The sequence below is a fragment of the Bombina bombina genome, chromosome 6 (genome assembly GCF_027579735.1).
Source record: "Bombina bombina isolate aBomBom1 chromosome 6, aBomBom1.pri, whole genome shotgun sequence".
NCBI classification, from domain to species: Eukaryota; Metazoa; Chordata; class Amphibia; order Anura; family Bombinatoridae; genus Bombina; species Bombina bombina.
Genome location: NC_069504.1, coordinates 814,266,819 through 814,282,066, shown reverse-complemented (window position 1 = coordinate 814,282,066; position 15,248 = coordinate 814,266,819). Strand labels below are relative to the sequence as shown.

Below are 15,248 nucleotides of genomic sequence, written 5' to 3'. Positions count from 1 at the left end.
GCCAATCTTGGATTTAAAGATCCTAAACAAATTCCTAAGAGTTCCATCGTTCAAAATGGAAACTATTCGGACAATTTTACCCATGATCCAAAAGGGTCAGTACATGACCACAGTGGATTTAAAGGATGCTTACCTTCACATACCGATTCACAAAGATCATTACCGGTATCTAAGGTTTGCCTTTCTAGACAGGCATTACCAGTTTGTAGCTCTTCCATTCGGATTGGCTACGGCTCCGAGAATCTTCACAAAGGTTCTGTGTGCTCTTCTGGCGGTACTAAGACCGCGAGGAATTGCGGTAGCTCCGTACCTAGACGACATTCTGATACAAGCTTCAAGCTTTCAAACTGCCAAGTCTCATACAGAGTTAGTACTGGCATTTCTAAGGTCGCATGGATGGAAGGTGAACGAAAAGAAGAGTTCTCTCTTTCCACTCACAAGAGTTCCCTTCTTGGGGACTCTTATAGATTCTGTAGAAATGAAGATTTACCTGACAGAAGACAGGTTAACAAAGCTTCAAAATGCATGCCGTGTCCTTCATTCCATTCAACACCCGTCAGTAGCTCAATGCATGGAGGTGATCGGCTTAATTGTAGCAGCAATGGACATAGTACCCTTTGCACGTCTACATCTCAGACCGCTGCAATTGTGCATGCTAAGTCAGTGGAATGGGGATTACTCAGACTTGTCCCCTACTCTGAATCTGGATCAAGAGACCAGAAATTCTCTTCTATGGTGGCTTTCTCGGCCACATCTGTCCAGGGGGATGCCATTCAGCAGGCCGGACTGGACAATTGTAACAACAGACGCCAGCCTACTAGGTTGGGGCGCTGTCTGGAATTCTCTGAAGGCTCAGGGACAATGGAATCAGGAGGAGAGTCTCCTACCAATAAACATTCTGGAATTGAGAGCAGTTCTCAATGCCCTTCTGGCTTGGCCCCAGTTAACAACTCGGGGGTTCATCAGGTTTCAGTCGGACAACATCACGACTGTAGCTTACATCAACCATCAGGGAGGGACAAGAAGCTCCCTAGCAATGATGGAAGTATCAAAGATAATTCGCTGGGCAGAGTCTCACTCTTGCCACCTGTCAGCAATCCACATCCCGGGAGTGGAGAACTGGGAGGCGGATTTCTTAAGTCGTCAGACTTTTCATCCGGGGGAGTGGGAACTTCATCCGGAGGTCTTTGCCCAAATACTTCGACGTTGGGGCAAACCAGAGATAGATCTCATGGCGTCTCGACAGAACGCCAAGCTTCCTCGTTACGGGTCCAGATCCAGGGATCCGGGAGCGGTTCTGATAGATGCTTTGACAGCACCTTGGACCTTCGGGATGGCTTATGTGTTTCCACCCTTCCCGATGCTTCCTCGATTGATTGCCAGAATCAAACAGGAGAGAGCATCAGTGATTCTAATAACGCCTGCATGGCCACGCAGGACTTGGTATGCAGATCTAGTGGACATGTCATCCTGTCCACCTTGGTCGCTACCTCTGAAACAGGACCTTCTGATCCAGGGTCCCTTCAAACATCAAAATCTAATTTCTCTGAAGCTGACTGCTTGGAAATTGAACGCTTGATTTTATCAAAACGTGGTTTTTCTGAGTCAGTTATTGATACCTTAATACAGGCTAGGAAGCCTGTTACCAGAAAGATTTACCATAAGATATGGCGCAAATACTTATATTGGTGCGAATCCAAGAGTTACTCATGGAGTAAGGTTAGGATTCCGAGGATATTGTCTTTTCTACAAGAAGGTTTAGAAAAGGGTTTATCCGCTAGTTCCTTAAAGGGACAGATTTCAGCTCTGTCCATTCTTTTACACAAACGTCTGTCAGAAGTTCCGGACGTTCAAGCTTTTTGTCAGGCTTTAGCTAGGATCAAGCCTGTGTTTAAAACTGTTGCTCCACCATGGAGTTTGAACTTAGTTCTTAATGTTTTACAGGGGGTTCCGTTTGAACCCCTTCATTCCATTGATATCAAGTTGTTATCTTGGAAAGTTCTGTTTTTAATGGCGATTTCCTCGGCTCGAAGAGTCTCTGAGTTATCTGCCTTACATTGTGATTCTCCTTATCTGATTTTTCATTCAGACAAGGTAGTTCTGCGTACTAAACCTGGGTTCCTACCTAAGGTGGTCACTAACAGGAATATCAATCAAGAGATTGTGGTTACATCTTTGTGTCCTAATCCTTCTTCGAAAAAGGAACGTCTGCTACACAATCTAGATGTAGTCCGTGCCCTGAAATTTTATCTACAGGCAACTAAGGATTTTCGACAAACGTCTTCCCTGTTTGTCGTTTATTCTGGTCAGAGGAGAGGTCAAAAAGCTTTGGCTACCTCTCTCTCCTTTTGGCTTCGTAGCATAATACGGTTAGCCTATGAGACTGCTGGACAGCAGCCTCCTGAAAGAATTACAGCACATTCTACTAGAGCTGTGGCTTCCACTTGGGCCTTTAAGAATGAGGCTTATGTTGAACAGATTTGCAAGGCTGCAACTTGGTCTTCTCTTCATACTTTTTCCAAATTTTACAAATTTGACACTTTTGCTTCTTCGGAGGCTGTTTTTGGGAGAAAGGTTCTTCAGGCAGTGGTTCCTTCCGTATAAAGAGCCTGCCTGTCCCTCCCGTCATCCGTGTACTTTAGCTTTGGTATTGGTATCCCATAAGTAATGGATGATCCGTGGACTGGATACACTTAACAAGAGAAAACATAATTTATGCTTACCTGATAAATTTATTTCTCTTGTAGTGTATCCAGTCCACGGCCCGCCCTGTCACTTTAAGGCAGGTAATTTTTCCATTAAACTACAGTCACCACTGTACCCTATGGTTTTCCTTTCTCTGCATGTTTTCGGTCGAATGACTGGTAATGGCAGTTAGGGGAGGAGCTATATAGCAGCTCTGCTGGGTGAATCCTCTTGCACTTCCTGTTGGGGAGGAGTTAATATCCCATAAGTAATGGATGATCCGTGGACTGGATACACTACAAGAGAAATAAATTTATCAGGTAAGCATAAATTATGTTTTTTTCCTGATTCAGATAGAGCACACAATTTTAAAAAAAACTTTCCAATTTACTTCTGTTATCAAATTCTTAGTTTTCTTGTTATCCTTTGTAGAAAAGCAAGGATGCAAGCACAGAAGTGTGCACATGTCTGCAACACTATATGGCAGCACTATTTCCTGTCATGTAGTGCTTCAGGCACGTGCACTCTACCTACCTAGGTATCTCTTCAACAAATTATAGCACGAGAAGGAAGCAAATTTGATAATAGAAGTAAATTGGAAACTTTTTTAAAAATTGTATTCTCTATCTGAATAATGAAACCCAAATATTTCTGGTTTAATGTACCTTTAATTAGACACACAGTTTGTTTATCCCAGAACATGCTAGGAAGTGAGCATGTCATGTGATTGGCTATTTTTGTTCCCCAACTTGCAGCTGAAGTATTACTGTTTATACAGCACTTACTCTTGTGAGCTGAAGTCATTTTGAGGTAAAATATCTTCCTTTTTTACATAGAGATGCTCAGGTGATATTTTCTTGTCAGCTTTTTACAGTTATACTGCATCAGTTTCAAGTGATTTAGCATATGAGTGTTATAACCCTTTACATTTTGCCTGTAGAGTCCTAAGGAGCTTACAGAGTGAATGCCCGGGGTAAGGTCAGCTAAAATAGTGTAGGAAAAACGTCAGCTATGCAGATACAAAGCATATAGGTAAGGAAAATAAGCTTACCCTGCTGGAAATGTGTTGGTTACATCATCTGCCTATAGTGCTTTAGGTTAAAGGGACAGCCTACACTAAAATTGTTATTGTTTAAAAAGATAGATAATGCATTTATTACCCATTCCCCAGCTTTGCACAACCAACATTGTTTTATTTATATACTTTATAACATTTAAATCTCTAAATGTCTGCCTGTTTCTAAGCCACTACTGACAGCCTCTTATCACATGCTATTTTATTAGCTTTTCACAACAGGAGACTGCTAATTCATGTGGGTCATATAGATAACATTGTGTTCATGCAAGAGGAGTTATTTAAGAGTTAGCACAACACAATACTAACTGCACGTCAATAGATAATACATAACAAGTCATGTGATCAGGGGGCTGTCAGAAGAGGCTTAGAAACAAGGTAATCACAGAGGTACAAAGTATATTAATATAACAGTGTCGGTTATGCAAAACTGGGGAATCAGTAAATACATGCATTATATTGTAGACTGTCCCTTTAACTGTATGATGTCCTTTACCTGAAAGGGCAGGGGATGATTTTAGTGCACTGAAAAACATTCAGTGTCCATCAGACATACGACATCATAAGATCTTAGTACAGTAACTAACGTTGTGTTTGGGACAAACTCAAAAGGTAGTAAAAAATAAAGTTTTAATGTTTAATGGTCTATACGAGCAAAGTATATATACGATGGTGCCTAAAAGAACCGATAAACCTAGAATTACATTACATAAGAAATAAGAATAAAACTATAACGTGACCTCTGACTTTAGAACTCCTGGTCACTTACGGTTCCTCTGATAAGCAGCTCCATGCTGTTGTTCCTGTCTACCTTCACCGGAAGTGACGTAAAGAAGCAGGTCAGGAAGCAGCCATATTATACTTCCTGTTACATCAGGTTGTAAGGAGCCGTGGAATAAGATAGTGCATTATTTCAACAGTACAGTTTCTATGTAGACGGTATTATTAGCTGTGAGTTAGTTGCATTTTGTGGTTATTCAAAGGGGTAAAGTCAGACTGATCGATTTGTATTATTTTAATATTAAATGAAAGATGACATGTTCATGGGAACTAGTGATTTATTAAAGTGATGAAGCACTGAAGAAGCAGTGCTTTGATGTGGATATAAAAAAACAGTAAAACTAGTACTGAGGAAAGTAATTATCAATGTTGAAAGACTCAGTTTGTACGATTCAAAAAAGTGTTCCAGGTTATTCAATTATTTGGAGTAATATCTGCTAAGCAATATTAGAAACACGAAATGAGTGTTTAGAAAATATGAATACACTATTGGTCTTCTATTATTTTAGATTTTTGTAGGTATTACATTTTCAGCCTAAATTTAAAAATTCAAAGTCTGTGCTAAAGACACAACTGGAAAGCAACTTGATTAGTATAGAGAGCCCTTTACTCTCCATAGAAAATCTGTACAAAAAGAAATTAAAACCAAGATGTGCCTGCTAACTAAATCCAACATAAACTGAGCAAGTAAAATAGTACTTATGCAATTTAATATCGATATTAATACATTCAATAAAATAGATGGGGTTAAAGGAATAGTCTAGTCAAATTAAACTTTCATTATTCAGATACAGCATGCAATTTTAAGCAACTTTCTAATTTACTCCTATTTTCAAAATGTCTTCGTTCTCTTGGTATCTTTATTTGAAAAAGCAGGAATGTAAGAATAGGAGCCAGCCTATTTTTGGTTAAGCAACTGGGTAGCGCTTTCTGATTGGTGTCTAAATGTTGCCACCAATCAGCAAACGCTACCCAGGGGCTAAACCAAAAATGGTCCGGCTTCTAAGCTTACATTTAAATAAAGATACCAAGAGAACAAAGAAAAATTGATAATAGGAGTAAATTAGAAATTTGCTTAAAATTGCATGCTCTATCTGAATCATGAAAGATTAAAGTGGATGTAAATTTTTTACATATTGACCTCCCAAATCTGTTCTTATGCACTCTTTTATCAATACCGCATACTTTTTTTATTTATATACTGAACAAATAAAGTAATAATTACGTTAGTAACTTTGCTCCGTTTTCAGGCTGAGCTCCTCCCATACATAACTTCCTTTCTTTTCAGCGCATAACGTCTAGAGCGGTCCCACCCGCTCTATGACGTATTACCCTTGCGCGTTCACGATGGCTCCCTTTTGTGCGCATGCGCTTGTAATTTATTCTTAGAGTATGCTTAGAGTAATTCATGCTTAGAGCGTGTGCGCGCAGCGCTTATAAAGCCAGCTCAAGTGGTTTTACGCATGCGCATATAAAATACGCATGCGCAGAAATTGAAAATGACGTTACGAAAAAGGGGCTGGACGCCACGGGGTACGCCACATAATTAGTTTAGGCAAATGTCAATCAATGTAAGGAAAGCGGAACAAAATGGCGGGCGGAGGGAGAAATCAAGACTTTTATAGTTATAGAGGTATATACATCGCTATTATATTATGTTTTAACAAAATTCATGAATTAAACTTATGCTATTTTTTGATGATAAAGCTGTTGTGATTGTCGAGTAGCAGTGAGTTTACATCCACTTTAAGTATGGCTAGACTATTCCTTTTAAAGGACCAGTAAATACAGCAGATGTGCATAATCAACAAATGCATGATAGCAAGACAATGCAATAGCACTTAGTCTGAATTTCGAATGGGTAGTAGATTTTTTTCTGTTAAAGGGACACTGAACCCAAATTTTTTCTTTCGTTATTCAGATAGAGCATGCAATTTTAAGCAACTCCTATCAATTTTTCTTCGTTCTCTTGCTATCTTTATTTGAAAAAGAAGGCATCTAAGCTTTTTTTTTTAGTTTCAGAACTCTGGACAGCACTTTTTTATTGGTGGATGAATGTATCCACCAATCAGCAAGGACAACCCAGGTTGTTCACCAAAAATGGGCCGGCATCTAAACTTACATTCTTGCATTTCAAATAAAGATACCAAGAGAATTAAGAATATTTGATAATAGGAGTAAATTAGAAAGTTGCTTAAAATGTCAGGCTCTATCTGAATCACAAAAGAAAAAATTTGGGTTCAGTGTCCCTTTAACCCCTTAATGACCACAGCACTTTTCCATTTTCTGTCTGTTTGGGACCAAGGCTATTTTTACATTTTTGCGGTGTTTGTGTTTAGCTGTAATTTTCCTCTTGCTCATTTACTGTACCCACACATATTATATACCGTTTTTCTCGCCATTAAATGGACTTTCTAAAGATACCATTATTTTCATCATATCTTATAATTTACTATAAAAAAAATTATAAAATATGAGGAAAAATGGAAAAAAACACACTTTTTCTAACTTTGACCCCAAAAATCTGTTACATATCTACAACCACCAAAAAACACCCATGCTAAATAGTTTCTAAATTTTGTCCTGAGTTTAGAAATACCCAATGTTTACATCTTCATTGCTTTTTTTGCAAGTTATAGGGCCATAAATACAAGTAGCACTTTGCTATTTCCAAACCATTTTTTTTTTCAAAATTAGCGCTAGTTACATTAGAACACTAATATCTTTCAGGTATCGCTGAATATCCCTTGACATGTATATATTTTTTTTTAGTAGACATCCCAAAGTATTGATCTAGGCCAATTTTGGTATATTTCATTCCACCATTCCCCCGCCAAATGCGATCAAATACAAAAAATCGTTCACTTTTTCACAAATTTTTTCACAAACTTTCGGTGTCTCACTGAAATTATTTACAAACAGCTTGTGCAATTATGGCATAAATGGTTGTAAATTCTTCTCTGGGATCCCCTTTGTTCAGAAATAGCAGACATATATAGCTTTGGCGTTGCTTTTTGGTAATTAGAAGGCCGCTAAATGCCACTGCGCACCACACGTGTATTATGCCCAGCAGTTAAGGGGTTAATTAGGGAGCTTTTAGGGAGCTTGTAGGGTTAATTTTAGCTTTAGTGTAGTGTAGTAGACAACCCCAAGTATTGATCTAGGCCAATTTTGGTATATTTCATGCCACCATTTCACCGCCAAATGCGATCAAATAAAAAAAAAACGTTAAATTTTTCACAATTTTAGGTTTCTCACTAAAATGATTTACAAACAGCTTGTGCAATTATGGTACAAATGGTTGTAAATGCTTCTCTGGGATCTCCTTTGTTCAGAAATAGCAGACATATATGACTTTGGCGTTGCTTTCTGGTAATTAGAAGACCGCTAAATGCTGCTGCGCCTCACACGTGTATTATGGCTAGCAGTGAAGGGGTTAATTAGGGAGTTTGTAGGGAGCTTGCAGGGTTAATTTTAGCTTTAGTGTAGAGATCAGCCTCCCACCTGACACATCCCACCCCCTGATCCCTCCCAAACAGCTCCCTTCCCTCCCCCACCCCACAATTGTCCCCGCCATCTTAAGTACTGGCAGAAAGTCTGCCAGTACTAAAATAAATTAATTTTTTTTTAGCATATTTACATATGCTACTGTGTAGGATCCCCCCCTTAGCCCCCAACCTCCCTGATCCCCCCAAAACCGCTCTCTAACCCTCCCCTCTGCCTTATTGGGGGCCATCTTGGGTACTGGCAGCTGTCTGCCAGTACCCAGTTTGCAAAAAAATATGTTTTATTTTATTTTTTACCCGTTTTTTCTGTAGTGTAGCTTCCCCCTCCCCACAGCCCAACACCCACCACCTAACTGATTTATTTTTTTGTTTGATTTGTTTATTTTTTTTACCATTTTTTTATCATTTTCCTACAATTTTTTTCTGTAGTGTAGCGGTTCCCACCCGCTCCCTCCCCGTGCACGCGCCCGCCCCCGCCCTCCCGTGCACGTGCGCGCGTCAGTGCGCGCCCCCCTGGCCTCCCCGCCCACGATCCCGCCCCCTCCACATCACGAAGGGCCATCGATGGCCGCCTCCCGGTCCGGCTCCCACCCACCTATGCTATAAGCCACCGATCTCCGGTGCAGAGAGGGCCACAGAGTGGCTCTCTCTGCACCGGATGGCTTAAAACGGTTATTGCAGGATGCCTCCATATCGAGGCATCACTGCAATAACCGGAAAGCAGCTGGAAGCGAGCAGGATCGCTTCCAGCTGCTTTCCACACCGAGGACGTGCAGGGTACGTTCTCAGGCATTAACTGCCTTTTTTTTGAGGACGTACCCTGCACGTCCTCGGTCGTTAAGGGGTTAAAGTGAATGTAAATTGTGATGCTAAAGTGCCCGGTTTTTAAAACTTCGATTAAAAACAGGGGCACTTTAATTCATCAAAATTTACATTTCACTCCTGTTGTGAAAAAATACTTACCTTTTAAACTTCACAGCAGCTTCCTCCGGTCTCACAAGCCATTTCCGATGTCAGAAATGATTGATAGGTCATCCTCCAATCACAGCTCCCCCCCTGGGGGAATCAGTGTCTGATTCAACGCTGTGATTGGAGGAAGCTGGATGCCTCATTTTAGACCCAGGAAGAGGCTTTGAAATGGGTGGAGGAAGCTGGAGCTGCTGTGAAGTTTAAAATGTAAGTTTTTTTTTCTCAACAGGAGTGAAATGTAAATTTTGATGAATTAAAGTGCCCCTGTTTTTAATCGAAGTTTGAAAAACCGGGCACTTTAGCATCAAAATTTACATTCACTTTAAATTTCAGTTTTGCCTTTTTCCACTCCTCCTGTATCGTGTGACAACCAACAGCCAATCACAGATGCTTATACGTATATTCTGTGAGTTCTTACACATGCTCAGTAGGAGATGGTGACTCAAAAAAGTGTAAATATAAAAAGACTGCACATTTTTTTAATGGAAGTAAATTGGAAAGTTGTTTAAAATTGCTTGCTCTATCTGAATCAAGAAAGTTTAATTTGACTTGTGTCCCTTTAATTAAAATCATACATTTCAACCATAACAATTCATACAATTTACAGATTATTTCAAAAATTGAATTGTTGAACTTTTTTTTTTTTCTTTTTTTTATTGAGGCATAAATTGTATAATTACAGCTTAAAGAAAAAGGCATCAGCCAAAAAAAACATTCAGACCAAGATCAAATTGTTACATAATCAGCATAGTATTAACATAAAAAAAAAAAATATAATAAACCTCAAATTTTCTATTATATCCTTAATTTCTCATACAGTTTTTCCTTCCCAGCTGATTATTAACTAACCATTATAAACCAGTTGCGACTTAGGAGAGAGAGGGAGAAGGAGGAGAGAGAGAGAAAAAAAATGGGTACTACCAGCGATTCAATAATACTATCTCGGAATGTCTAAAAGGATAAATTAAGTAATCTATTTCCTCTGGGGGAAAAATTCTAATGAATGTGGCCCATTTTTTAAAGAAGAGAGTTATTTCTTTTTCAGAGGTTAAAATTGTTTCCATCTGTTCAATGATGCACTGTTTATACTCATATACTCATATAGTTTTTGATTTCTAGGATGCTAGGAACCGAAGTATCTCGCCACTTATTGAAAATTAGATTCCTTGCTGCCAAAATTGTCATGTTCAGCGGCTTTTTAAACTCAGGAGATAAGGAGGATTCTGTAAAAAAAACAACCTCTGCCAGAGAGAGAGAGGGAACAGGTATCTTCAGGACCTTAATGAGCCAAAATTCTATCTTCCGCCAGAACTGCTCTATCCGGGGACAAGACCATATCATATGGATTAGATCCGCTGACGGGTATGCGCACTTTGGGCAGATATTGAAGTTAGAGTTGTGCCATCTGAATCCCTTTAGTGGAGTGTAATAAGACCTATAGAGAAATTTAGTATGCGATTCTCTCCAACCTGCAGATAAAGTTGTCTGCGCTACTGTAGCTATAGAACTTTCTACCTGATCTACCCCAATTTCCAACTCAGGGGACAAAAGGTCCCACTTTTGTGATATATATTGTAAATTCGATTCGCCATTTTGACTAACAACCAGATCGTACCAGATTGAAATGGAGGATAAATAATTTTTAACAAGAGTAGGCCAACTATCTAACTTCCCCCAGGACCAGAACCAACCAAATTTCTCAGTGAGTGAAAAGAGATAATGTCTGGCCTGGAGATACGCAAAGAAGTCCTTGTTACTTAAATTAAATTCCTGTCTTAATCTGTCAAAAGTTTTTATTGATTGGGTCTCTTGGTCTATGAGCTGAGTAAGAAAGATCAAACCCAAATCATGCCATTTCTGAAAAACTTGAGACTGAGTGCCTCCTTGGAATTCTGGATTGCCACATAATCCTTGGAATTTTGGAATAGAAAGATCTATACCTAATTTTTGCCCTAACTTTTTCTAGGCCTGTATTATCGCATATGCAGAACTGAGCCGTTTCACTTCTTTCGGGATTAAATGAGTCGGGCAATGGATTAAAGCTATGGGGTTAAATGGATGTAATATATTTGTTTCAAGACTGTTATTAGTGAAATAATCCTTATTCAGAATCCAATCTATTACAATACGTGAGAGAAAAACCAAACTATATTTACTAAGATCAGGAAGAGCCATGCCACCAAACCTTCTAGGAAGATAAAGTCTATTAATGGAAATTCGAGGTCTCTTGCATTTCCAAATGAAATACCGGAGAGCCCTGTTCAGGCTCTTCCACTCTTTAACTTTCAGGATGATCGGTACATTTAGTAGAGTATAGAGAATTTTTGGGAGAAGGACCACCTTAAAGAGGGCAATGCGTCCTGTTAATGAGAGCGGGAGATTTTGCCAACTTCTCATATATTCTTTTATTTTATCTAGGATCGGGGGAAATATTAAGATTATACAAATCTTGTGGATTTGCTGATATATTAATTCCTAAATATTTAAAATTTTTCCTAATCCACATTAATTCTGAAATAGAGGTGTTAATCTTATATCCTGTAAAAGTTCCAAAAGAGTTTGTAATCGAGAGTAATCTAGGAATATTGATTCTAGTATTGGAGACGTAAACTAATACTTCATCCGCATAAAGGGCGATTTTTTGTTCTATGGAACCAATTTTTATCCCTTGTAATAGCTGTCTTATTTTAAGTGCTAGTGGCTCCATAGCTAGATCAAATAAAATGGGCGATAGTGGGCAACCTTGTCTAGTGCCTCTCTGAAGATTAATTAAATTAGATTCTAATTGATTGATGGTCAGTTTTGTTGAAGAATTCTTACAAAGATTATTAATGAAGGAAACAAAATTATCTTTAAAGGGACAGTCTAGTATAAATTAAACTTTCATTATTCAGATAGGACTTTTAATTTTAATCAACTTTCCAATTTACTTTTATCATCAAATTTGCTTTTTTCTCTTGGTATTCTTAGTTTAACCTAAACATAGGTAGGCTCATATGCTAATTTATAAGCCTTTGAGGGCTGCCTCTTATCACATGCTTTTTAAATCTCTTTTTAACACAATAAGACAGAAAGTACACGTGGGTCATATAGATAACACTGTTCAGGCACAGGGGGTTATTTAAGATTTAGCACAAAACAATGCTAAATTTAAGACAATAGATAATAAGCAGTCACAGTCATGTAATCAGGGGGCTGGAAGAAGGTTCCTAGATACAAGGTAATCACAGAGGTAAAAAGTGTATTACTATAACAGTGTTGGTTATGCAAAACTGGGGAATGGGTAATAAAGGGATTATCTATCTTTTAAAACAATAACAATTCTATGGTAGACTGTCCCTTTAAAACCAAAACAAGACAAGGAGGTCAGAATATGCTGATGATGCACTGAATCAAATGCTTTTTCTGCGTCAAGCGCGATAATTGCCAAGTCTACTTGGTCTTGTCAAGGAGCCTCTCGAAAGTTATGAAAATAATCGAGGACCAAAAAGAGTTCCCTGACTTTGGCTGCTAGATTTCTTCTAATGAGGAATCCCGCTTGATCTTTGTTAATAAGAACTCCAATCTCGCGCTGGAGTCTTTTGGCTAAAATCGACGGCAGTAACTTATAATCAGAATTGAGTAGTGCAATAGGCCGATAAGATTCCTTTTTCAGAGGATCTTTGCCTTGTTTTAAGATTAAAGATGTAGTAGATACAGCAAAGGTTATAGGGATAGGATTACTCTCGTCATAAAAATAATTAAAAAGATTTTTCAAATGAGGAGTAATAACGGGAGCCAGAATCTTATAGAACTCATTTGGAAGAGAGTCTGGGCCAGGGGCTTTGTCTAAGCGCGACTCCTTAATAGCTTGAAGAATCTCTTGATCGGAAATAGGAGTATTGATTTTATTTACTGCATCTTCATTCAGGGATGAATGGTTAAGACCATTCCAGAAATATTCTGATGCCTCCATATCGGAATTTTTGAAAGAATAAATATCCTTATAATAGGTGAAGAAAATGTCAAGTATTTCTTTCGAATTTTTAAATAAAGAGTTTTGTTCCAAAAGCGAGTCAATGGCAGAACTCCCTTGTATATTTTTACATAATTTAGCCAAAAGTTTACCTGCCTTATCCCCATGACGATAGAAGAATTGTTGAACTTTTTATTGCAACAAGACTTTCCTTTTTTTTTTCTTTCTTTTTTTTAAAAACAGCTTTATTGGGCAAATATCCAAATACAATGTACATTTTCTTATTATTTTGCAACTTGTGCAACAAGACTTTTCTATTGGAACAACAAGATTATTTTTTACAAAGCTTTTATTTTTATGTATGAATTGTTCAAATTCCTTTGTGAACTATAATTTCTCCAAGCTGGACAGTCTTTGAATATCAGGTCCTTAGTACTGGTCTTTGATTAAACAGTAATAAAGGAGATAAGAAGGTCTTTGTGTAAATAATTAGATAATATAATGAGTTTGATTTATCAATCCATGATGGACAGGGGAATACATATTCTCCTCTGTCCGCCCGAGCTCTCCTCTGGCGGGCAGCAATCTGCTGCCTGAATTTAACATTGAACACAAGCGATATTTTGCGCTCCCAAACCCGTCCACGGCCAATCACGTGTGGGTATGAGCTGTCAATCTGCCTGGTCGGGCGTGTCCGGGGAGATTGAAATTCTCCATCTAAGAGGTGGAGAAAAGGGTAGGGATGAAGATTTCTGATGACCGCTGCTAGATAAATCCCGACTCCAGGTTCTCTTGAGTAAACCTGCAGTCGAAGGGAGGAGAAGGGCTTGATAAATCGAGCTCATAGAGGTATTCTCTCCCTACAAGATCAGTCCACAGTATTGGGTTGTGGTTTGTTAGTGTAAACATAACCATTTCCCATACATTTTAAACTCTGCAGCTTGTATAACAAGTAATTGGAAACACATTAAGTAGAAACCAACTTTACAGTACATCGTCCCTTTAATCAAAGGGAAGATTGCTGTTTTTTTAGCATGCAGGTTTGTATATATTGCTACTAACTCAGGAGATTAAACTTTACTGATATGCCATAGGCTGCAAACGAAAGTTGCACTGTATCCATCATTACACAATGCAACCCTCTTTGAAAGCAAAGTAGCTAAGGCATTCCACTGCCCCCCTTCCACCACTCCTTACTACAGTAAATGATGGGGATACCCCTTTCTTACTCTGGTAAGTATCCAATGGTACTTGGTATTGTCCGCTTTGCTTTACTTGTCTGCCGGTCTTGCTCCTTTTGGGTAAAGCGCAAACCACGGCACTCAAGCATAGGACCAAGAGCAGCCCTGTCAAGGGCACTCGGGGCATCTTCATGGCGAGTGAAAGAAGCAGGGTGCGTGGACGTCTGATCGATGCAATCAGCCGGGAAATCACAGGCGCTACTTTTCATCACTGTAGTGCTGTGAGAGCTGATACCAGCTGTACCCTTCCTAAGTGGCATTTATTGCAGCAAATTGCTATAGCGGGTATCAGCTCTCACAGCACTACGGTAATGAAAAGTAGCGCATCAGTAAAGTTTTAAATTGGTATTCGGGGTGTTCAGCACAAAAGTTGGCAATTTGTTTAAACAACCATTAGAATTTCCATTTCAGTGTCTGTCGTGTCACATACAGTACATCTCTCTCACCCAAATCTTCGTTCCTATGGATTACACACTCCCTTTTGCATTGTTCCCAGCAGAATTACAATTTTTAGAGAGCAGTTCTGTTCTTTGTTAATATGTTGTGATCTTTAAAGAGTGGACAACATAACTCTGGTGTTCCATATTTCTGTGATGTCGAGATAGCAAGAATGTACAGATTTATTAAGCACATATTAGGATACCGGGAAATCACAGGCACTACTTTTCATCACCGTAGTGCTGTGAGAGCTGATACCAGCTATAGCAATTTGCTGCAATAAATGCCACTTAGGAAGGGTACAGCGCACAGAGGTGGGAGGTAGAGATCAGAGGGGGGGGGGTCTGTGAGAAGGCACAAAGCTTTACACTTGTGAAGAGCAAAGCAGGAATTAGGTTTCAACAGCAGCTGGCCTGCTGGTCACAAATACATCATTATCTCTTGACGAAAACGGTGCATTGCGCAAGCGGGAGTCATAGGAACGCGCAGGATCGACAGGATCTTGTAATGGAAGCTTTGGGAGATGTCAGAAGAAGGGGTCAGGCGGCCATTTCAAAACGGCCAGATGAGAACTAGTAAGTGTATTTACTGGCAAAGTT

The 15,248-nt window shown here is 39.1% G+C and overlaps 1 protein-coding gene across 1 annotated transcript in view; it reads right to left on the bottom strand.

Moving 5' to 3' along the window:
• CLPP (caseinolytic mitochondrial matrix peptidase proteolytic subunit) overlaps positions 1-4,572 on the bottom strand; it is a 69,484-nt gene extending 64,912 nt beyond the window's left edge. Inside the window, exon 1 of the mRNA XM_053718175.1 lies at positions 4,530-4,572. Coding sequence (XP_053574150.1) covers positions 4,530-4,553 — 24 coding nt within the window. The 5' untranslated portion in view covers positions 4,554-4,572. The remainder of the gene's footprint in view (positions 1-4,529) is intronic.
• Positions 4,573-15,248: the final 10,676 nt, after the last annotated feature.